Below are 25,738 nucleotides of genomic sequence, written 5' to 3'. Positions count from 1 at the left end.
TGCCCCAAGGAACTTACCTTGCAGGGGTACCTTGCATAAGCAATGGCAGTAGAGGTGGCAGTTGCAGAGATTAATCTTTTTTTATTTCAAAATATGAAAATGTTTTAAGTTGGGCTTTTCTTTTCGAGACCTGTGGAATCTCCAGTGATTATTTAAAATTGCATTGCTAAAATCTGACATAGCAAAAAAAAGGATTGTCATTCTTGGCGGTATCTGTCGAAATCATAATAAGGCAGGGCAGAGCAGATAAGTGATGGTTGTTATTTCTTAAATCACCAGACTGTAGAAGTGATAAAAAATGAGCTGCGATTTCTTTTCAAGATTGTCATGATAAGAGTCACCCAGGAAGATTAACCCTGAGCCACAGAACAAGAAATCAGAAATATTATAGGCAAGTAAATATGTTTCTTCTCACAGCACAGGGAAACTTTCAGCTTGTTCAATGGAAAATTGATTGTGTATCAATGTATCGCCTATCCTGATTAATCTGGGTACTTAACCTGGTTAACATATATGTAACATTATTATATAAATATTAGTCTGTATCCATAGGAGTGCACCCTGTTATTTATCAATTCCTGTTTTTATCTGTTTCTGTTTCAATCCTGTTTTAGAACACTGTTTCTTCTGTTTTTATTATACTGGGGGGGGGGGGTTATGTTATTTTTCTATACCACTTAGGAATGTTTATATATTAAGTTGCTTAGAAATGGTTCTTAATAAATAGATAAAATTGTGCTGAATCCCTGGACCAATGCATAACCATCTAGGCCAACTCCATCACCAGCCAGCCTTCCCTGCCATTAGGTCTCTATATGTGAAGTGTAAGATAAAGTAGGAAAGGGGCAAGAGACAGGGAGAGTGCTGGCGGTGAACCTCTTATAAGCTGGGCCTGAACTTCAGCAGAATTGCGGACATGGGTCATAATGAGCTTAGGTGGAACTTTCGAATCCACCATTACAAGTTCCCTCTTTCCAAAGTTTTGCAGCAACACTACTTCAAATAGGTACTTGGTCCACTGAGCCAGGGAAATGAAGGGTGTTCAGTTGGGTGACTGATTTTGTCACCTTCTTGCGGACTCTGGGTATGGAGTTGGTGTGTGTGTGTGTAGTTTATTATGAATACAGAGGCAGGACTGGTAGATAGATCAAAGATATGGATATGCAGGATATAGGTATTTGACTGCCCACCCTGTACAATAGGATTAGAAAAGTAGCAGGTGGATACATTGTAAACAGAATCACCCCACATATACTCACACAAATCAGAAACTAGAAACATGCTAAACAGAAAGAAGATCTTGCATACTGACTACAAAAGTGAATTGTAAATTAATATGCAACATAGCCCTTGAGATTCCAAGTCAATATTTAATTGCTCTGAGAAAACAAAGAAGATACTAGGTAAGCTATGCGAAAGTAATCTGATACAAATCAAAACAGAGTGTGGACATTGAATACAGCTATATTAAATTGCACTTCACTCTGTGCCAGTGGAAAGGGGAGGACTGTCATGTGAAGCAACACAAATTATACCACATTTCAAGGACTGGCGTTAGATTGCATTCAAAGCCAAAGTTGATCAGGAACACCAAGGAAGTCAAATTCAGTTTTTCGACAGTGCATCATTTAAAATAATAATAATAATCACCAGGTAAAATTAGCAGATTGATGCTTGCCATCCCACAAGACCCAATAACAGGGAATTAACTGTGAAGCAGCCACAAAGTACATTACAAAGATGGGTTCTGAAGAAAATTAACTTATGTCAGAGCAAAGGGACAAGCCTACTAAGCAATCAGTCTTCTCTTAGTGCTACAGCAATTAGCAGGTCCCATGAGGCAAACCCACAGCTTATAAACCACACTGCCTCTTGACCAAACTCTTCTGAGACATTATAGGTAGATGTCCCTCTCATGCTTCCATAAAAGGCTGATGATGCCTGCCTCTAGAATTAAATATGTGTTACAAAGTGCTTCTGCAGGAAATATGCAGAAGTCAAAGGATCACAAGGAACTCTCTCTTTGGCAAAATCTACAACAACTAACAACTCTCCGGGAGGTCTTGACAAAACCATAAAAGAACTTAACTGGACGTATCAGGTAACTACAAATGTTTTTGCATTAAAATATATTCATATGTATGGTATAAAACAGGGAGGGGAAACCTTTGACCCTCCAGATGTTGCTGAACTACATCTCCAATCAGCCCCAGCAACCATGGTCAATCATCAGGGATGATATTGGAGCTGTAGTTTGGGAACATCAGGTAGGCCAAAGATTTCCCTCAACTGTTATAAAGCAACATTAGCTCAGTACATTTTTTCCAAGAGCAGAGCTTTAAAATATCCCCCGCCCCCGCTTAACTATCTTATCTGGAAATATTTTGAACGGAGCTAATACACTTTCTGTTTAAAGACAGAAAGACAGATAGTTTAAAGACACTGAATGCATAATGTAGGGGGAAATGGAAATTGGCAGTGAATAGCATTTCCCAAACAGTCTTACTATCCAGAAGTCCAGAGAAACACAATAAACCTGTCATCACAATATCCAGACGTTTGCCTCCTCACAAACAGAAACAATTGCATCTCTGTCTGCACTTGCCATTTGTTTTAAATCCTTCTACAATATGAACAGCTAATTACTGTAATGTTAATACAGGATAGATGTGGATGACAAAGCAGTGCATCATTCTGAACATCTGCACTGTGTTTCTGTCATCAAAGAGGAGTATAATTGCAAGTTAGACTGCATAATAACAAATTTGAAACCCAATGAATACAAACCTTTCTTCTTTTAAAAAGAGGAAGCCTGTATTTTATCTTATCGTAAAAGGCAGAAGAATCTGCAATAGTCTTCCAATCAATATCAAGAGTATTGCACAAGGCAAGGACTAATTAAAATCTGATTATTTCTTACCAAGTACCCCAAGTCGGTAGTTGACGGTGATGACTATCACATTGCCATAGCTTGCCAGCACACTGCCATCATATAAATTTCCAGTGCCTTCCATGTAGGACCCTCCATGAATATACACCATCACTGGTTTGGGCCCCCCACTATCTCGAATGTCTGGAAGAAAAATATTAAGAAGTATGTTATCCCAAGAATGTTGCGGCGCACATAAGAATCCTGGCTTGTATCCTTTCCCAAGATGTTAACGTTTTAAAAAGTGTTTCCCAAGCAACATATGTGGATTATGACAGAATTCCCAAGCAACACATGTGAAATACCACATTGTCACATAATGTCATTCAAGAGGAATTGTGGGTAAAAGATGGCAGCTGCCACTGGGTCACATTAAAGTTACAAAAGATTATGTCTCACTTCTCAAACGTAACACCCTCTCCTAGTTTGGGAGTACTTGCAATCCATAGGTGGTGCAATTTTCAAATGGGCTTAGCATTTGTATAATTTGTGTGGTTTCCCCTGACATGGTCATTAGATTAACCATGGTACTTCAATGCTCATGTAAAGTCTAAACATCCTGTCTAAGGAGCTGAGGAATCCTACAAGTCCAGCAGCAGCAGCAGCTCTGCAGCACTCAAACAATTCCTAGCTTGAGACAGAAGCCAGGAGGAATAGAAAGAGTATGGTGGAAGGGTCGATAATCTTCCTAACTTGTTCCTTCCCATGAGAGGCAATCTGAAGACAATCACTTCTGTCCTGTCCTAGAGTTCCAGGATGTTTCTAGGGGGTCCCACAGAATGGGAGGGTAGAATGCTCCCCCTTTGCTGCCCATGCCCCATCCATGTCCTCAAACTCTTTTCAGAGGCCCATGGGTGGCACATCTCCAGGACAATGGCTTAGCCAGTGTGGGTTTCTGGTAAAGATGATGGATCTGGACTATGGGAGTCCTCTGCCTCATCCTTTGGGTATAGGACTGCACTGTAAATGTCCAAAGAAGGGGACTCCACGGGGTGAAGTTGGTTGGCCTGGCTAGGGTTCCAGGAGGCTGGGCAGGATCAAGTCATTTGGGGCTTCTCTGATGTTTTCTGCACTACTGTTAGGATGCATAATCTGAAGTGTTGAAAGCATGTCACAAAAAAGCAGCCATTTTGTCTTTTTCCCGTAGAATGTCCCTGAACTGAGAAGCCAGACATTCCGACTTTTGATGGTCAGTAGAGTAGGAAAGCTACGCTTAAAAAATAATTGGTAAAAGAGTAGACAAAATCATGGGAGACATATCTTATCACATGATATCTGATGATGGATTTCTATTGTTAGAAGCATAATGCCACCTATTTCAAGCGATTGGAAAATAACAGGATCCATTACATCCTACCTTCAAACTTTCTATGGACATGTTGCTCATAGGAACCTAGGATGCTGTCTCATACTGAATCAGATGTTTGGTCCATCTAGCTTAGTATTGTTTGCACTGATTGGACATGGCTCTCCAGGGCTTCAGGCAAGGTTTTCTCCCAGGGATTGAACCTGGGACCTTCTTCATGCAAGGCAGATGCTCTTCCATTGAGATGGTTCACCATTTATTGATATATTTAGAGTGCTAGTGTAGATGGACCTTTGGCACAACCAAGCAGGTTTGTGCTACAATATCTTAAAAAAATAAAAATAAAACACTAACAGTGGGTTTTATTTTTAATAAATAAATAAATGATCCAATATACTTATCAGTATTAAAAAAAATAAAATTAATGAGGGGAGTGCAATGAGCAAAATGTAAATTAGCAAACCTTTTAACAGCTGATGTAAACATACTGAAAGTCTCCAAAAATCCAACTTGGGAAAAAATCACTGTAGAAATGGCATATTTCTCTTTGTTTAACAGCAGCTGCAGTGTAGTGGTTAGAGTATCAGATTAGGACCAGGGTGCAAATCCCCACTCAGCCACTAAGCTAATTGAGTGAGTTGGGCCAGTCATTATCTCTCAGCCTAACCTACCTCATAGGGTTGCTGTGAGTATAACATTGATAGGGGGAGAACCATGTACACCTCCTTGGAGGAAAGGTAGGATATAATTGTAATAACAACTTAAAGTTGTGCAAAAGTGGCATCACAAAAATGTCTACCCTATTTGTGGGCATAAAAATTGGGAGAAGGGTGTCATATCCATAAATTTCTCCAGGGGAAGAAAAATTCTCCAGCAGTTTCTTGAGGACAGGGATCATAATTACCAGTAAAGTTTTGGCCTGCTGTTGTTTAGTAAAAGTTACTCACATCTCTGATCTGAAGAAAGCATATTGGAAACTAATGAATGAAACGGTACATTTTTGCATTCAAAATGAACAGAAGATCTCAGAGAAAAAGAATGGAAAAGATTTTAAATAGAAGGATTCTTTGGGAATATTTATCACAGCTATCTGAACAATAAAATAAAAACAACCTTGCAATTTTCAGCTTTTTATTCTAAAAAGTTCAGGTCAAGCTCTGTTTTCACTGTGCTAGATAGGAGACTCTAATCCTGGAAAGCATTTGTCTCCCAAGACCAGCCTTGAAGTATGAGGTCATTTTCAGGACAAAATCTCTAGCATAAGAGGAAAGCCAGTTCAGATGGTTTTGTTTTGAAACTGGATTTAGAGGAGCAATTACTACAGACAGGGCTAAAACTGTCCAGCTAGGAGCTTGAACTGGTATTATATCCACAGAACCCTCAGGGTCATTGTCAGTGAAACCCAGAATCTTCTCCTGCCTATGGAAAGCTCTGTACTAGCACTCATACAGGTGGCCACCAGGATCCAGTACCCCATCACACCCCACCAGCTGATGTATGGCCTGGCCCCCCCTCACTGGATCCAAGAGCATTTAAAATGTCAAGCTCTGTAGCATTTTAACGTGTGTGTGTAACGTAAGTTCACCATGTTTGTTCAGTTATAACTTCCATATTGGTGTAAGATCTTAGACTGTTCTCCTCCTGTTCAAAATGATACTGTGAAATATGGGTGAGAGGCTAATTTACATTATGGATAGCAAAAGGTTGAAAAAGTTAAAAGGGAGGAAAGGTTAGCTACTGCCATTATAACAATAAGTGCATTTCCATTGGTGTAGTCAATAATGAGTGCACCAACAGAATCAAATTAATGTAAAGTGTCACTGAATTACCGGATAAAACAGGAGAGCATAGTTGCATAAAAGGTTATTGGATGGCAAGGGGCTGAAATTATCCTAATTATCCTAAATATAGGAAATATGCAGATCTGTTTCTAGGTGGAACACAGCTTGTGGTGGTATTTATTATTATTATTATTATTATTATTATTATTATTAGGGTTTGAAGCACAGCCACTCAGGTATAAAAGGGCAACAGTTATTTGGGTGGGATAGGGTAAGAAGAAGATATTAACATTCAAAGGTAGGGATGAATTACACAAGATACACAGGGACCCTGACCAACAGCAAATCTTATTCAAGACTAAAAACTGAACAGGTTCATTAAATAAATATGGTATTTCCTAGTCACATTAAGTGAGCAACTACAGGCAGCATTTATTTATTTTATTTTTGGTGTGGTTTGCATTGCTTGGCCTCAGGGAGTCACACACGGTAACATCCTGGATTGATTACTGTAATGCATTCTACATGGGACAACCCTTGGTCCATAAGCAGTGTGCAGTCAGTGTGCCATGGCGTGGATCGTGGTGGAACCACTGAGTGGAGAGCATATTACTCTAGTTTTGAAAACTCTGCAGTGGCTGCATATTAAGCCTTGGACAACTTGGGATCAAAGTACCTGAACGAGCACCTCCTACACTACTCATCAACCTGGGATTTACAATCAGAAGGTGATACTCGGCTCATGGTTCTGTCCAGGACAGAAGCCAGAACGATAATAAAATGAGACATGGCATTCCTGGTGGCAGCCCCCAGGCTCTGAAAATCCCTCCCAAGGGATATTCAGTCTGGCCCAACTGTTGATACCTTTAAATGCCACTTGAAGATATTTCTCTTTGTACAGGTAACTGGTTCTTAATTATTCTGTGCCAGGGGTGTGGTCCCTTATTTAATTATGCTGTTGCTGTGCTGTATGTTACTATAATGGAGTGCTGTTCTTTTTTTGATATAACGTTTATTGTAGATGGTTGTTTTACTACACTGGCTTCCAGTAGTTTTCTGGGCCCAATTCAAGGTGTTGGTGTTAACCTTTAAATCCCTATACGGTCTCGGCCCAGTTTATCTGAAGGAGCACCTCCAGCATCACCAATTATGCCGCCCGACAAGATCAGCCACGCAGGGCCTTCTCTCAATCCCACCAACAAAAGCAGCTAGATTGGTGGGGACTAGAGAGAGGGCTTTTTCGGTGGCGGCCCCCACTCTCTGGAATTCCCTCCCGTCTGATCTTCGGCATGCCCCATCCTTAGATATCTTCCGCCGAGCCTTAAAAACTTGGCTGTTTGGACAGGCCTTTGGGACCGCCGGGATGGGCTAATTACATACTGAAGGCCCGTTGTTGTGTACTGCATATGCTGTTATTTTTATTACTGCTGATTATATTGTATTTTATTGTATTTACTGTATTTTATTGCATTTTATTGAAATTTGATATGTACGTCGCCTAGAGTGGCTTCGGCCAGATAGGCGACCTAAAAAAAAATTAAATTTACATTTACATTTACATTTTATTATGTGAAGCCGCCGTATGCTTCAGAATGGAGGAAGGGTGGGGCATATAGAGAGGGATGGGCAAATCTGTCAATTTCAGGTTATCTCCATTTCTCTTTTTTTTCCAATCTTAAATTCAGTTCCTCACATTTCCACATCAGTTTGTTATATTTTTTTTTAAAAAGCCCTCATGAAAATTCATCAGCATTTTACTGAAAATTTCTCCCAGTATACAAATTTTCAAAGCAATGTTGACTAGTATATACAATTCTGCAAAGCAATTTCCCCTAAAATAAATACATTTCTATGTTATTTTCATGAATATACACATTTTTGTGGGCACTTTACCCCAGTGTATGCATTTTTTGTACACAATACTTGGCTGGAAAACTGCACTGCAGAATTCAGAGAAGTGCAAATTTTGAAGGATGGCTATGTTTTGGTTCTCATATTGTTTTGGAAAGTGTGAATTAGATAGATTCACCTTCACATGCAAACTGAATCAATCTCTCCCCCATCCCTAAATACCTCTCTCTCTCTCTCTCTCTCTCTCTGTATGTGTATCACATCACTGTCCAGGTTTATGATGGCTTACATAGATCACTAAGGACTTTACAATATAAATCCCAAAAGACATAACAAGAGATGAAAGCAAAGCCGGCCCTACCATTAGGCTGATTGAGGTTTGGGTTGTCATAAGAAGTCGTCAAATTGTTCAGAAATTAAATTTATTTATTTATTTATATAATCCCATCGCACCTTTCCTCCAAATAGTTCAAGGCAGCGTACATGGTTCTTTTCCAAGCCCATTTTATCTTTACAACAACCCTGAGAGATAGGTTAGGCTGAGAGACTATGACTGGTCCAAAGTCAGCTTCATGGATGAGTGGGGATGAACACTGGTCTCCCAGGTCTGAGCTTAACACCACCAGTCACACCACACTGGGGCCAAATCCATACCATACATTTAAAACTCTATTATACCACTTTAAACAGTCATAGTTTCCCTCAAAGAACCCTGGGAACTGTAGTTTATTAGGTGTGCCAAGAGTTGTTAGGAGGCCCCTACTCCCATCACGGAATTACAATTTCCAGTCACCTAGGAAAAGGGGTTGATTGTTAAATCACTCTGGAAATTGTAGGTCTGTGAGGGGGAATCTGGGGTCTCCAAACAGCTCTCAGCATCTTTAACAAGCTACAGTTCCCATGATTCTTTGGGGAAAACCATGGCTTTTTAAAGTGGTTTAATAGTGCTTTAAATATATGGTGCAGATGTGGCCTGGCTCTCTTTATTGTTATTACATTTTTCACTTCCAGGAAGGAGGAAGTGAACCACTTATGGGATGTTATGCCTCAGGTGGCAAAATAGCTTGGCTAGCCTTGAGTACTATGCATACTGATTTGAGGATGTGCATGTGTGTGTGTGTATGTGTGCACTGAGTGGCTGGCCCTGAACGGAACTGATGGGGGAGAAAGCCAGGAGACCAGCTCTAGGTGGCGCCAGAGCCAAAGACAGCTAGGGCCAGAACCAATGGCAGGCAGAGCCAACTAATTCTAGTTTTGCCCCTATCCTCCTCCCTGCTGAGTTCTACAAGGGCAACCCTGAGACTAAGGAGGAGGGAGCTGACAGGCAGTGCCACCCCCGGGACTGGATGTAAGTAAGACAGCAGATGGTGGAGTGGGGCCACGCTTGCCCTAATGGACCAGCTGCATTTGTGTGTGTGTTAGGGATAGGTCTGTACTTAAGCTATCTGTGATTTGGGAGAGAGGACCTGAGAGTGTTTTGCTTTTGTTCCCCCCCCTCCCTGTTCTTGTTTTGTTTTGTTTGTCAAGGCCTTCACAGAAGAGGTGGGCTTTGAGGAGAATTTTTAGGATGGGGAGATGGCACAACACAGGGTTTTTAGTGGGAAGTTCCTGGAATGAGGGGAGATTAGGGGACAAGGCTGGCATTTTTTAAGAGAGGTAGAGTTGGCGGGGGGAGGGAAGCCGAGGCTTAGAGACATGGATAACATGCCACGTAAACATTCCAAGCTTAATGTCAGAAGGGCATTGTGTTTGCCTGTGGAATTGAATGCTTCCTTCAGAGGCTAAAATTTAAGCAGAGCGCTTGCACATTTTTTCCAGTGCCTTCAAAGCATAGCTAGCGATGGCTATTTACTGACAGCTTTGTGTTCCTATTTATTTATTTATTTACTCGCATCTTACGGATGCAAAATGTGAAGGAACAAATAAATTATTAATCTGGAATTGCTAAATGACTGGTCACAGCAGAAACTGTACACAGCTAATTGTATGCTTGGAAATTGTTTAAGAATTCATCTTTAATTAAAATTACAGAGCACTACAGAGCACCGACTGTGAATAGTAATGAAATCTTGGAAGCACAGTTTGGTTTATCTGGGCAAAAATATGTAGATATATACACACACTTACTGGGGTAATTCAAGGAAATGGGGCAGAGCTCTCTCTCTCTCATACACACAGGCAGACACACAACAGAGACACACACACTAAGCCTTACATTCCAACATAAAGCAAAGTTCAAGGTATAAAGGATTTTTTGAATAAATTCAGCCTACATAATGCCTTTTTTATGACTTCCTTCTGAATATTATACTCCAAAGGTTAAGGACAGGCAGTGCTGCAAACTCCTCTCAATTTATCCACACGCCACGGCAGATAAGAATAGAGATGATATAAATTTTCTCCATGCTGCACTGTCAAAGATCTCAGTGCTGACCTACAGGAAATCTGCTTCTTCTGTGAAACGAGAGGTGGTCCTTTCCTCTCTGAAAGTGTGAATGCTGAGACATTTACTCTCAGCATTCCATTTCCCCAGAGGTTTGGGAGAAGATAGAGGCAGCATTCAGATGTTACTCTGAACCACAATGCAGCATGTCAAACAGAAGTCTTCAAGCTTTCCTACCTGCCATTCTCCCTCAATCTCCCTACATGCAGCATGTGTGTGTGTGCAATTTCGGTAAACCATCATTTGCTGGGTTCGGACAAAAAGGCAAACCATGGTAACCGTGGCCTGAAAACACAAACATTGCATCTGTGAACAGGAGGCCAGGACACACTTGCAAGCTCTGCCCCCTCCCCACATTCCTATTCACATCAGCCCATCTGCTGTCTCCTTGACCTTCCCCATGCTGAGCAGGGAAGATCTGCAGGGGACTTTAACTCACATTTGCTTGAACGCAAGTAGAACACCTCACACAATGAATCTACTCATGTTCAAGCAAATGTGAGTGAGATCCCCCTGCAGACCCCCACTACTCAAGAGGGGGAAGGTGAGAGGACTGCTCACATGGATCAACGAGCACAGGATGTTGGTGGCACGGTTTGCATGCATGCCCCTGCCCCCACCTTAGGACACAGAGTTTGTGCATTCAGGCAGACATCTACATGTACCTTGTTCATTCTTCCTTGGCGGGTGGAGAATATGAGAGGCCATTTCTTTGCTTTTCAGGGTCAGAGTGGGGAAACAATGAGAATGGATTAGGAGCTGGTGGTTTCAGAGAGAGACAGAGAGATAGAGAGAGTTTTGAAAGCAACAAACAGAACTTCACCCAAGCTTGATCTGGATCCCTATAAGGATTCCATTAATCACCTAAAATATGTGCACGTAATTGTGATTAACAAAACAGAGGTTTTTACTGTAATACCAAAACGTTAAGCTTCCACCTTCATCAACTAACATACAAATGCTGTTACCAAGGTGGCAGTTATAGAGCTTTGAGGATGGAATGCTCAGAGGGGCTTCATTTGCAGAAGCTAAGTAATGTTTGTACTGTCCTCCAGGTTCAGGCCATGTGGTGCCAATGTGTCCAGGGAGTATATCCAAATGTTCTCCCTTTTAGTCAATGCTAATTTATATATATATAAAGAATGCATTCTGGTTTGTTAGGAGGGGTGTCTTGCATGTGTGTGTGTGTGTGTGTTTTAAAAAATATTACTGCAGATGCTGACAAGGTCAGCTTGAATCATTAAGGAGGAGCAGAATGTTGGGGAGAGCAAGAAAAGAACAAATGGTGGATGGAGGGAATTCATTCATTCCTAAAGGAGCTGCCCTGTTGCCATTGCTGAATCATGGGTTATTTTTCACATCATACTGATGATGTTACGTGGACCTGGGAAAGACATTAGGAACAGGGTGACAGAGAAAAACAGGAGTGTAAAGCATTAGCTCGCATGAATGGGATGAGTGATGATGGACATTTTAGTTGTTAATGTGTTTTTAATATGTTTTTGCTGTCTTATCTCTTGTTGCCTGCTGCCCTGGCCTCCTTTGGGAGGAAGGGTGGGATATACATTTAATTCATAATCATCATCCATGTAGTGATTTTGGTTTGCTTTTTTAAATGTTTTTATTAATTGTTATTGATATTGTATTTGAAATACATTTGCTGAAATACTTGCAGATTATTTGCAGGCATCGTTACAGTTTTGTTTTGTTCTACCTTGTATATTGTGAGTTGTCTTGAAGACAATTTCCTTTGAAGAAAGCACCATCTAAATTAAAGTCTGTTCCAGTCTTCCCCAAGCTGAAGCCCTCCGGATGTCTTGGACTGCAACTCACGTCAGGCCCAGCAAGCGTGGCCAATGGTCTAATCCAGCCTTTCCCAACCAGTGTGCCTCCAGATGTTGTTGGACCACAACTCCCATCAGCCTCAACCAGCATTGCCAATGGTCAGGAAAGATGGGGATGGTAGTCCAGCAACATCTGGAGGCACACTGGTTGGGAAAGGCTGGTAATCTAATCACAAGGTTGGGGAATTCTGGTCTCATAAAATATAATCTAATCATTAAGGCTGGATCTAATTAATAATAATAATAATAATAATTTTAATTTATAAGTCGCCTATCTGGCCTATGGCCACTCTAGGCGACGTACAACTCAGTTAAAATACATCATAATAAATACAGTACAACAATAAAACAGTAAAACAGTGACAGTTCAGAGTAGCAGGCAATTAGTCAAAAAGATTAACCCTCCCCGGAAGTCCCGTAGGCCTGTCTGAAAAGCCAGGTCTTCAAGTACAACAGAATCCTGAGGTAGTAGAGTAGACTCTCTGACTTCATACCACAGGTGGGTCATTCAGGTTTTTGAATGCTCCCATATGTAAGAGAGCACAGGAAGTAGAAAGGTCTTCTCTAGAAAAGCAGTGAATAAATGCTAGTAGTATTATTCTGGTCAAGATATGGGGCTTATTTGCAGGATATGGCTGAAGAAGCAATGCAGGAGAAGTCTCAGGGGGAACACCAGAGTGGACAGATGGGAGACAGGCAAATAAGACAAAACTTGGAATAAGTCAGGTAGCAGAATCAAAGAAAATGTATTGGGCGAGTCAAGATCAACTGGAAAGAAAAGGTTGCAAATCAGGTGAGTAGGAGAGGTCTAGGTAAATGGAACTTGCTGTGAGTCATTGCCTAGCTGCTCTGCCAAATAACTTATTAATGGTCTCTTCCTGCTACCTGTTCCAGAAGCTGCTGGGAATCTTGAATCAAGGAGCCAAATCAAACCTAGTGGTGCCTTGTTCCACGTTAGCAGGCCATGAAAATGTTAGATAAGAAATTAATTACAGGCAACTGAAACCTGCTATGTTAAAGGTCCCTGGTTCCTAGCAGAGTTGGACTTTGTCTCCTCCTGTTTGACAAGTGGCCTACCCTCATTTTAGAATCTAGATTAACGACCCAGAGGCTTCTATTCAAAGTGGCACTAAGTCTCTCATTCAATTACTGCAAAGATTTATGCTTGCACAATGGAACTTCCCCCCTCTCCTCCCCTAAATCTGTTCTGGGGTTTCCTTATCCCTCTGAGACAGATTTGGGGAGAGTGTGGGGCATGCGGGGGAAGGAGAAGGGCAAAGTTTGGTTGTGCAAGTGCAAGTCCTTGTGCTAGCAGAATGACTGCATAGGATGCCACGCAGAATAAATTTGAATTGTGGGATATGCAGAGGGAGGAAAAGTTTTACACTTTTTTTTAGGAAGTTGCAGAAGTTCCTAATCAGAGTGAGACAAGGGCTCTGGTATAACTTACCTGCTACTGGAAATGTGGGCTACACAATGGAAATGCTGACAGTCCCTTCATTGCTTATAATTATATGGGAGCTACTTTCATGAAAGCTTTGTCAGGGTTTATTCTCCCCATACATTCAAGTGTTACCAATACAATTATGATAACTCAGTGCAATCTCTAGCTTTGTTGAAGGGGAAAAAACATAGCGAATGGCAAAACTGAAAGCACAAATACTTTGAAATTTTTAACTAGAAACTTTTCATGGCCATATAATGGGACAGTAAAGGCTTTTTGTTTTTGCATGATCAGCTTGCACAATATAAATATGCCTTTGAAGCCTGCAGCTGGGAAACTGACTAGTTAGCCACTACCACCTTCCCTTTCATGGATCTCATTGCCACATTAGCATTTTCAGGTCATCCTGGGCCAGTTGGGATAATAACTTGAGATACAAAACTCACCCATCATGTGGACACCTCCAGCCATGCATGTAGGGGTGGTCCATCTGAATATGACCTACATGTAAAACAGTACATGCATGTGCAAGTCTCAACTGCTCGTGAAAGGGAGAATCAACATGATGTAATAGTTAGTGTGGCTTGTGGTGGATCGGGACTGGGGAGACCTGGGTTCAAATGCCCCCTCAGCCATTACATTTGCTGGGTTTGCAATCCTAGACATTCTCATTAGGGAGAAATCTCCATTGAATATAGTCAGATTTGCTGCTGGGCAATCATGTATAGGATTGTATTGCCATGAACTTGGCCAACCAATAACATGAGAAGAGCCCCCTTGGATCAGAGCAAAGGCTTATCTAGTCCGGCATCCCTGCAGCAAAGGTGGCTGCTAGGATAGTGCTGTCTACAGCTGGCAATGGCAGCAGCCTCTTCTCCCTGTGATTAGCATTTCATTATTCTGTGATATATTAATGTTAATAATTCCCATAGATAAGCACCAGTGCAACCCATGGTAAGCATTGGCAGGCAAAGAAATGGACAGAGTTACTTTTTACACCATGGTGTTGTTGTTTTTACACAACTGGAGGGCTACAGACCATTAGCCTGTAATGTGCATTAGGTGCCTTTAGGGTCTTCTGAAAACAAAAATGAAAAACGATGTAATTAGGGACAAGTTAGTGGTAGAGCTCTAGGTTTGCTTGCTGCTACATGGACTGGGGAAAGCTGAATATGGGCAGTGAACAAAGTTCTCTTTTTTTAAAAAAGGTGGAAGGGAACACTGGAAAGAAAATGGTTCACCTATTATTATTACAGATGTGGTTGAAATACACAGCTGGAGTGGTGCTCTGAAATGGGCTAGAAATATGATATCTGTGAGTGATCTACTGATAAGGTTTTTTATTACAGAGTTGGATTTATGATCCTTGAATTTGCTGAACAGATTTAGTCAGTTTCCTTCCTGTCATATTTTGGGATTTATTAGCTCTGGGTTTTATTTCTCCTTGGAAGTAAGACATCCCATTTTCAATCTCCCATGGCAGAACTAAACGTTACAAGAGGAACATGTCCACTACTGAAAACTGTATTGGGGTTGGGCTTCCTCTGTCTTCAGCTTTTGCTCCTGAAGACTCTCCCTGTTTAATCTAACGGAGTGAGATCATCCAGAGAGCTTTAAAAGGCTGCAAGACCAAAAAATGATGGGGGATAACCACCTCTCACGGAGGACACTTTGAGTAAGAGGCCCCTCCTTGGTGGGGAGGCTTCAAAAACATCCTTCATTTTTCTCCCTGCAGAACTGGAAAAAAACCCCAGTCCAGTTGTAGAAATACTTGCAAAGGATTACTGAGGTTTGGGATGCATTTTGGCAACTTGAGATCACATATGCTGACAGAGCTGTCAGCATGTTCCATCTTTGGTTGTCAAATAATCCCTATATATATGTATTTGTGTGTGTGTATAGTATTTTATGTATTTTAATTGTATTTTATGTATTTTCATTTATTTTGATGTTTTTGTGATTTTACCGCTTACAATTTTATTATGTTCATGTTTGATTTTATTTTTGTAAGCTGCCCTGAGTGCCCTATTATAGGATAGAAGGGCGGAATAGAAATATTTTAAATAAAATAAATAAATAAATCCCCCAAATCCCTGTCTTACAGAAATATTTCCTAGAGCAAGAGAACTCCATTTTTGTTGGTGCTGCTCCTAGCTCCAAAAGCCAGAATTCTTTATCTATCTCAGATTGAAATTCAAGTCCTGGAAGAATTCAGGAGCCTCCTTTGAAGCAGGTTTTTACAAGCCCCAGAACTTAGACTCCTGGCACAGCTCTGCAGAACTCCACTAGGCAAGGCTCTCTGCGGGGAGGGGGGAGCTGTTTGCTCCCCTAGAATTGTAAATGTGATGGTGAGTGGAGTGGGTTGCCAATGGCCTGTAGTAACAATTCATAGACCTTGCTCCCCCCAGGATCCCTAGTTTTAATGGGAGGGATGGTTATCCATCACAAACAGAAGAGATGCCATCCAACTAATTTCATACAAGCTACGAATGGCCATTTGATCAGGGCTGGCACCAGACTGCAGTGGGCCCCTGGACACCAGACTGCAGTGGGCCATCAAAGTGGCAGTAACATAGCAGCATTATTTCTGCCGCTGGGGGCTTAAATTGTTGTTATGTCCCTTCAAATCGATTATGACTTATGGTGACCCTATGAATCAGTGACCTCCAAGAGCATCTGTCATGAACCACCCCATTCAGATCTTGTACAGGGGGCTTAAATAAGCCCCGCCATGTCAGCAAGCTGAGTGTGCATGCCTGCAGGAAAGTGCACTGATGCAAGGATGCAGGAAGTGGCACTACCAGCCCACACCACCACTGGTGGGGGTGTTGCCTGGGAGCGTGGTTCCCACTCCACAATCCTCGCTGCCATAAGATCACAGTGCAGGCTCCGCTACCCGATGCTAGCGCAGATTGCAGAGTGGGAGCTTCGCCTGCCAGTCGCAGCATCAGGGCCTCCTGTCAGTTGCAGGGCCCTTGGTTAGTGCCCAACCTGGCCACCCACTGGTACCAGGCCTGCCTCTGATTCTTACCACCCAGATTTGAGTGGATGCCTAAATGTTCAGATTTTTTCAAGGAATGAAAAGTACTGATTAACTCAACAGATTTTTAGCTATTAGAGCCTGCCCTAGCAATTATGTGGCAAATTAGGAAAGCTACAAAAGGTCTGCTGTATGAATAGCTCGGGTTTGAAACTATTTCTCAAAATTATCTATGAGTAAAACAGGCTTTCCCATTCGCTAATTGAATAAAAACTGTGCTTATTAACCCCAAAGTGTTGCGTTGTACAATATTCTTTTATTAATTTATGGTTGCGGCAGGGAAAGAACTGCCATCGCTGCTTTGAATGTCAATAGGGTTGCAAAGATATTCAAACAACATGTAACATAATGTGTTAATGTGGGGAGGGGAGGTTCATGAATTGAAAGCAGCAATTTGATAAAACAGTCCTATAGGAACTTTTCCACATGCAAAAGGTGCCTGTTTTACACCTCGTGCTAGAGCAGGCTAGCACAATTCTGTGACTCAGCCAGCCGCATATCACCAATATCTATGTATAGAGGCCAGCCAGAAATTCGATAAACCTCTTCCATTTGCTACCTGTGAGTGACTGCAAAAACAGGATGGCTTGAGTACCTGGAAGCCTCAATACATGACTGGTGGGCTTCACTATCCTTGTTGAGACACTATTTGTTCAAGCTTGCACCACAGCATTGCAGAAGAAAAGCGAAACAAAACCCCATGTTATTATCCCACTCCAGCAACTTCTTGCGCAAGCAGAAGCAAGGGAACTGCTATGCAGCCCATCTATAAAGCACTGCACATATTCTCGTGGGAGAGTACAAACAGCTATTTTCCTGCCGCTCAGGGTTGTTTTTTTATCCATCCCAGCATCACACAAAGCAGTGTTTGATGGCAACTTGCATGGTAAAGGAACTGGAGGCTACATATTATTTGGAATGGGTGGGCAGTTAGAGAGATTATGAGGCACACCATAGTTTATAATCCCCACTGACATTTTAAAGAGGTGTATACAAAGGGGGATGGGGAATGGATGAAGATGCAGTTCTTTGCAATGTCAGAATGGTTAGTCATGCATCAGTAAAGCCCAACCAAGTAAATGAGGATAAAGAAGCATTGGAAGTTGTGACAAATTTGGATTATTCGAACACCAAATATTCCTTTTTGTCCATTTTCTCCTTGTTTCCCTATGCAGCTCTTGGAACCAATGCAAGCATGTAGAAACTGACATGGTACAGTCATCTTGTGGACTAATTTGGTACAGTCCTCCCATAGATTTCCTCAGATTTCATGTTTGTGGAAGGGTTGTTCATATGGAAGCACAGAAGCATGAAAATAAATATGTCATGTTAAAATATTATACACTGAAGTGATTTCTTGCCTAGCTTCTGTTATGATATGTAACAAAGAATGGGAAGAAATGGATTTGGTTCACATTTTAATGTGAAACTACCTAATTTACACTTTCCAAAACCAATAGTATTTAAATGTAGCTATCCTTCAAAATTCACATCTCTTCGAATTTTGCAATGTAGTTCTCTCTGGGGGAAAATAAGGTTTCAATTATTCACTATTGGGAAATCCAAAAACAGTGATAACTTTTCCCTTGACAGAAGTGGGTGAAATTTGCAGGCATAGGAGTCTGTCTAGAGTGGATAACGCCTCTGATATTACAGGCAAAGAGGTCCAGGGTTTTGTTGTTGCTGTTCTTGTTGTTGTTTTGGTGCTAGGCGCCTTTAAAGTCTGATTTCTTTTTTAAAAAAGGAACAAATACCTTATTTGTGTTTGAGCAGAACTGGATAAAATTTACAACCAAGTTTGCCTTTTCTGAGGAGAAACTTGCCAAAATACAGACAAATAAGTAAAGAGTTTTTTTGGACTAGAATTCTTTAAATTTAACTTGAAGGTAGAAGTATAATGGATTTGCTTTCCTTCCGATGCTAACTTTTCTACCTGGACACTCAGCACCAATTCACTAGTGTTAAAGGTGCCCTAAGTGGTTCTGCAATTTTACTTCAACATCCATCCCCTGAAGCACTGAGACTTGAGAGTTTTTGTACAATCATTATCTTCTATAATGTGACTGTGAATCTCTCTCTCTCTCTCTCTCTCTCTCTCTCTCTCTGTGTGTTTTCCATTCCCCCTTTATACCACCCTGATGCTTTCCTTATATGGTAAGCTTATGTGCATTAATTGTTGTGCTTTTAGCAAACACATTTCTGCAGTGCTTTGATATGTGAATCACAGAGGCACCAGGGAGCACTTCAAGTGGATGTTTTGATGTGGGTTCCTTGTACAGATCCAACTTTGCCTCAGACAAGCCCAGACCCCCTCCAAAGCACACCACTTTGGCTCAAAATTTGTCTGAATCCACTCCAGGTCCTTACAAATATCTTCCTTCCACATTAAACTTTATGTAGTACAGCAAAAGGCCTGTTCCACCTCAGCAACTGCACATTTCTATCACAATCCTTAAAGGTGTAAGTATGAGGAGGAAATGTTGGATCCAGGCCTAAGTGGAAGGCAAAAAGGTTGGGACAGTGACAATCCAAAAGGTTGTACCCTCCTATGCATGGGGAAATGAACTCAGTGTACAAGTAACCTCTACAACAGACTTTGATTTGCAGTTCTCATAATTCTTGATTCAAGGAAGAAATAAGTGACAGGTTGCTTATTCAACCATGGACACATTAAAATAAATGGGACTTGTGAAACAGTAGGCTTGGCACTAAGTCTGGGAATCCCAATTTCAGGGCAAGTTAAGTTTAGAGAAATAAGTGTACTAACAGATCAATGTTGCTATTTTATGGGAAAGGAGACATTTCGAGCTTTCCAAATAACAGGAGATACCCAGGGACTTGTGTGAAACATATGTCATGAGCCAGTAAGTCATGTTTTAATTGGACATGAACTGCAACAAGAGCAGTGGTCATAATAACCCTTCAGGCCCAGGTTTGCTGTGTAGGGATCTGGAGAAGAGGTGCATAGTAGGCCAGCCCAAAAAGTGAGGAGAAAAGAGGAAAGAAGATTTCACATTTGTCAGAATTTGAAATGAAATTGGAAGAATCAGAATAAGAAATTCTCATAATTCTCAGAAGGGTTTTGTATATCTCTTTCCAGGGGGATCAAGCTGAGGATTCAGGCTGTGGAATCTTTCAGCACCTTGGACAGCTCTCTGAAAGTTCGAATTAAAACCTGAAGCGGCTGGTGACTGACATCAGAGTCACCAGCCTCCATTGGATTCAGGGCAGACGAAAGGAAGTATTTCTTGATACAGCACATAGTTAAACCACGGAAATCGCTCCCACAAGAGGCAGTGGCGGGTGCCAACTTGGATGGCTTTAAAAGAGGGTTAGACAAATTCATGGTTGTGTTCTACCCCAGCAGTTCCCAATTTTTTTCCCCCACGGACCACTTGAAAATTGCTGGGCATCTTGACAAACCACTTAATGATTTTGCTGCCTCATGGAGCAATTGGAATGCACTGCGCCAGAAGCTGTATGGTTTTTCATTGTATTTTTATAGCTTCTTTTATTTCTGATATTTCACAGGCAATAAGCCTCTGACTACTGGTTGTTGGGAATCACAGGTGGGGAGAGGATTGTTGCACTCAGGTTCTACTTGCAGGTTCCCCATGGGCATCTGGTTGGCCACTGTGAGAACAGGATGCTGAACTAGATGGACCACTGGCCTGATCCAGCAGAGCTCTTCCTTATGTTCTTATGAAAGGGATGATCTTTTTAATCATTCTATTTTATGAAATCCATCTCTTTGACAAAAAACAGAAATGGATGTGGCTCTCTAGAATTCCATGTAAATGTTCTCAATTCAGAAAAAGGCTCGGGATCTGATGTAATGGTTTTCTCTCTTGGCATCATTCTACTAAGGTTAAACAGAATTCAAGATGTCATTTTGGGATTTAATGCAGAAGTGTCACAGTTGCAGTCACAACTCTCCAGTTGCTTGGGATACACTTTTATCACAGCATTTATCGTTCCTTCGTCATCAAATCACAACATTTCCATATTTATTAAAATGGCAATAAGTAGGTGACAGAAAAAGAAACAAAAACATATAGTCTTGGTATTTGGTGAAAAATACAGAAACAGAGGTTAGAAAACATGCAAGAAGGTGTAGAGAGAAAGAGAGAAAGACTGTTTCCAAAGCATGTTAGTTATTATGGACAAAATTCAGTCAAAAGTGGGATGCAACATATCAAGAGTTTGTTCCGAGGAAACAAAAGTAAAATGGCTTCTGTCTTGTTTTTAAAAAATGAAACACTGTTATCATAAGAACTTAACAACATTCTTTCTTTTAAGAAAAATTAAAATATGTAACAACAAGCAAGAAGACAAAACACATCAAAAATGGGAATTAAAAAAAAACAAATCTTCAAAAGAAGACAAGAAGTCAAAAAAAAAAGAGGGGAGAAAAAAGATTTTTTCAAGGGGGTCCTTGTCATGCAAATCAGTTTGGCGGGGGGAGAAAAAATACCTTCATCCTCTGCACCTTCATTATCACCTAAATCATCTGTCTGTTTCTTTGTTAGGGGACCTAGGATTGAGAACGGAGAAAATGGAGGAAAAAGACAATTCAAGAATATACAAGACTGAGGGAAAAAAGTAGTCAATATTAAACTTCCAAGGATGTTTCAAGAAAAACCACTCGGGGGAGGGAGTATTTATTTTGTTCTTGAAAAAGGATTTTCCAATAAAATATTCCCTATTGGATAGGTATCTATCTATCTCTATATATCCCATACAAACATTTAATGTAAAAGGCAAATGCACACACCATAAATTATGTTAAAAATTAAGGAACAAACATTCAATATTGCTTTTTGGAAAAACAACAACATACCCACCATATTAAAATAATAATAATAATTGCAGAAGTTTTTTCATCTGCTTAATCGACTAGTTTGTTTTTCTAAAATTTAAACCATTCATTTTAAAAACAAAATCTAGTTCTTGGTTTTGATTAAGAAGATGTCTGGTTTTTTTAAAAAAAGAAGAAAGCAGGCCTTTACGATGAATTCCCTTCAAAAGAAATATTATATGAAATGCAAATTCAATTTCATAAATCCAGTCATGGTATTTAATGCTTTCCAAGGATAATCATGTACTGGATTTTGTTTGGTCCATGCATTCATCTAGAATTTAAATACAACCCTGGACAGAAGAATCCTTTCAGACCTTTGAATACCTGCTGACACATTTGTTGAAAATAAGAGGTTCCAAAATGGGATTAAAATCCAGATATTAGAAGGGTTCCTTTCACAGAGTTGATTACAGTCTCAGCAGGTCAAGGTATTATCATGCACTCGATTCATAAGAATAAAGGAATTAAGACTTAATATAATTCCATGCCCAGGACAGAAATACTATTAACAAGTGTGAGGAGATTAATCTTATTTTGCAAGGGCTAGCCTTCTGAAGCACACATCATAGTCAGTATTTTTTCAAAAAAAATACTCCGGAAGGAAAGTCAAAGGCCATCAAAAACACCATTTCCATATGTCATGTATTTTCACACTTTAAAGCACAAACAAAGCCAGCAGTAGCTCAGCATATTTCTTTTTTTCTCTTAGAACAAGCGCAGCTCCGTGACATTCTGTAATATGCATGCAGTACACACACACATACGCACATACCCTCCCCCTGCTGAAATCAGTACAACTGTGGGACTTTTAAGTTTTTTAAAAAGGCAGCCAAGCACAGAGCTGAAAAGGAAAGGTAGGGGGAATCTCATGCATAAAATAACAGTAGAAGGAAAGAAAGGGAGGGGAGAGAGAGATGAAAGGTGTATGTTGGTACTTAGAGCATGGGTAGGCAAGAGGCATGCATCGTCTCGCATAAAAGTTGAAACATTTGTATTTTAAAAGCTCTACTTCCTATGTCTTTTTTTAAAAAACGTGACGGCATGCTAGTACTTCAACACAAAATTTGCACTGTGAAAAAGAATGCTACCTTTGTATCCAGCGACTTATATGTAAATCAGACTACTGACTTTAATGCTACTGTGAGAAATATAACCAACCCATGAGCGATCATGAGATTTTAATTATAAATAAATGCAAATCAGTCTTATCATACAATGAAAAAAAAATCAGTTGAAAATCTGTAAGGCGCTAGAAGCCTCAAACCAGGGACTCTGGCAAAGGAAACCACATACCTTACTTACTCTATCCACAACTATAGTTATCTTGTCAAAACCAACTGCCTGCTGCACTTCAGGACCACTATTTTGGCTGGCCGGACAGTGCTGCAGATACAAGCAACCAATAGGGTTCTACCTGGTCTACAAAGATGTCAACTTAGGCCTCATACCTTGATCTGAGCAATTCAGGGTTTTTTAAAAAAAATTGACAGCAGCTATAAACAAAGCAGTCTGCCTTATACTGAGCCATACCATTGGTTGATTTAGCCCAGTGATGTCTATTCTGTATGGCGGCAGCTCTCTGGGGTCTCACGCAGGAGTCATTCCCAGTACCTGAGATATTGGGGAATGCACCTGGAACATTCTGCATGCAAAACATATAAAAAAATGAAAATGGACTGCCTTCAAGTTGATCCCGACTTATGGCAACCATGTGAATAGGGTTTTCACGGTAAGCGGTATTCAGAGGTGGTTTACCATTGCCTTTCTCTGAGGCTGAGAGGTAGTGACTGGCCCAGTGAGCTTCATGGCTGCATGGGGATTTGAACTCTGGTCTCCCAGCATGTAGTCCAACACCTTAACCACTACACCACACTGGCTCTCTAACTCATCATAGTAATGGTCAATTTATCTATGTACCACATTTTCCACAAATGCAACTGGGCTCAGTGTGGTACACATAAAAAAAAGTCTAAATACAGCAGTACAATCTGAACAGTAGTAGTAATAGTAGTAACCGAAGTAGTAAATAAAGTTGTGTCATGTGGGGCATCAGGGCAAGTGAGTGAGTGTGCTAGCTGCAGCTGCCCCCAACCCAACTGGTCTAACCATCCCATCTCCCTGTGCATGTGCCTGACTGATTGTATGTGCAAGAGAGTGACTGGGGCCAAATGGCAGCAACATAACCAGAAGCAACAGCACTGCCACTGCCACCTTCTCCTGCTCCTTTCTGGCTTAGCTGGGCTTGAACTCGCCAGCCTAAGAGCTCACATTGTGCCTCCTCTGCTCCGGGGTGCTCCATCATAAGTGTTAACCCTCCCCTCCAAATCCTCTAATACATATGCCTCCCTCTTTGACCCTGCAACCTGAGATTGTTCCAAACCAATTTTTCTTAGAAGGTGATACCTTGTGATTTCGTGTAATAAACATTATATAGGATGTATCAAGGAACTAAGAAAGTGGGCTAATTCATATATAAAGCAAAGATTGTTCAGCCTCCACAATGCTGATCCAGAGGAGATTTCTTTTTTTAATCAAGGGGCCCTGCCAAGTCCAACCTCCCAACCTCCCTGCTGACGATTCTCATTAGTGCTAATGGGAAAATGGGCCCGCATGACTGTTTGGGGGAGAAAGGCGCATTTTGCATCTCACCAAGTCCTTATTGCCAAACCAAGAGGGCTGCTGTACATGCATGGGGAATTCCTAATCAACTCTGAACTCATTTAATTTCAGCATGCTGCTTGGTCTACTATTACTAAAAACATAACTCATCCTTTTTAATCTCGCTTTAAAGCAACCAGTGTTAAAAAGGAGGACGTGCCACGTTTTAACCTTTCACAGTATTTGATGGTGGAGCCTGCAGGAACATTTTTAAAATGTCTAATCACATGGGCATGACATCTCTGTAGCCATATGGATGGATTTTAATTATATTGGAGCACACAATTATTTTCCATTTAATGATATAGCAAAGCAGGCATTTCTATTCTTTTCAAAAGAAATGAAAGCCTTGTTCAAAAGCAGTGCATGGTCAGGGAGAAAGAAGTTGCAGTGCACTGAGCCTCATCTATCAGTTGCTTTACAGACAGGATAACCCAATGGGAGGTATTTTTAATCAGTGCTTCTCCCTTTCGAGCTTGACTATCCATTCCCAGCTTCATTTAAAAAGGAAATTAATATTTGCAACAAATTGCATAGCCTTTAAATTTAACTAATTCCATCAGGCAAGATAAGGGGTTTTGTGTGTTTGTTTTTTGTTTTGGTAGCAAAGATGTCACTGATGTTTAACTCAAAAAGCAATCACTAAATCAGCTGAACAAGCTTCCTTGAGAGTAAGCCTGCCATCCTGTGCATGCTTACTTAGCCTTTAATTCCATGCATGCTTATTTCAGATGAAGCCTCACTGTGCTTTGTCAAATTTAACATGTGGGGCATTAATCACATTATAATCCTTTGTTATTATGTGCCTTCAAGTCGATTATGATTTATGGCGACCCTCTGAATCAGTGACTTCCAAGAGCATCTGTCACGAACCACCCTGTTCAGATCCTGCAAGTTCAGGTCTGCGGCTTCCTTTATGGAATCAATCCATCTCTTGTTTGGCCTTCCTCTTTTTCTACTTCCTTCTGTTTTCCCCAGCATTATTGTCTTTTCTAGTGAATCATGTGTCCAAAGTATGATAACCTCAGTTTCATCATTTTAGCTTCTAGTGACAGTTCTGTTTTAATTTGTTCTAACACCCAATTGTTTGTCTTTTTCGCAGTCCATGGTATCTGCAAAGCTCTCCTTCAACACCACATTTCGAATAAGTTGATTTTTCTCTTATCCACTTTTTTCACTGTCCAACTTTCACATCCATACTATCATTCATCAAAAGAACATAGGGTAATGTCTATGCAGCGATCTCATTTTATCCACACAATTACTCAGGTTAGGCTGAAAGACAGTGGCCTGGTCTGCATGTCACCGTAAGTCAAAATATGGCTTATTGGGACTGTGCAAATATTCTGGCTTGCACCTGCTTTGCCCCTCCATAATCCTTTTAGCTCAGTGTGGTGCACAGCGGAGGCTGGTCCATTTGGGCTAAAGGGGGGAGGTGCCCCACCAACCTCAGCCTGACATCAGCCAGCCCACACCTGCTTCCTACCGACTTACAGTCAGTCCAGAGGGTGGCTCTGACTGTCAGCTTCCTCCTCCTTATTCTCAGTGTTGCACTTGTAGAAAGCAGGGAGGAGGATGGGA

At 41.0% G+C, this 25,738-nt stretch overlaps 1 protein-coding gene across 1 annotated transcript in view; it reads right to left on the bottom strand.

Annotated features, from left to right (window-relative positions):
- Positions 1–2,909: 2,909 nt before the first annotated feature.
- The window catches only part of LOC133389713 (neuroligin-1-like), a 252,547-nt gene continuing 229,718 nt past the window's right edge, over positions 2,910–25,738 (bottom strand). The window contains exons 2-3 of the mRNA XM_061637740.1: positions 21,113–21,172; positions 2,910–3,073 (exon numbers count right to left, since the gene is read on the bottom strand). Coding sequence (XP_061493724.1) covers positions 2,910–3,073; positions 21,113–21,172 — 224 coding nt within the window. The remainder of the gene's footprint in view (positions 3,074–21,112; positions 21,173–25,738) is intronic.

This window comes from Rhineura floridana, chromosome 7 (genome assembly GCF_030035675.1).
Source record: "Rhineura floridana isolate rRhiFlo1 chromosome 7, rRhiFlo1.hap2, whole genome shotgun sequence".
Lineage (NCBI taxonomy): Eukaryota > Metazoa > Chordata > Lepidosauria > Squamata > Rhineuridae > Rhineura > Rhineura floridana.
Note: the sequence above shows the minus strand (reverse complement) of the source record. Positions and strands in the feature narration are given on the sequence as shown.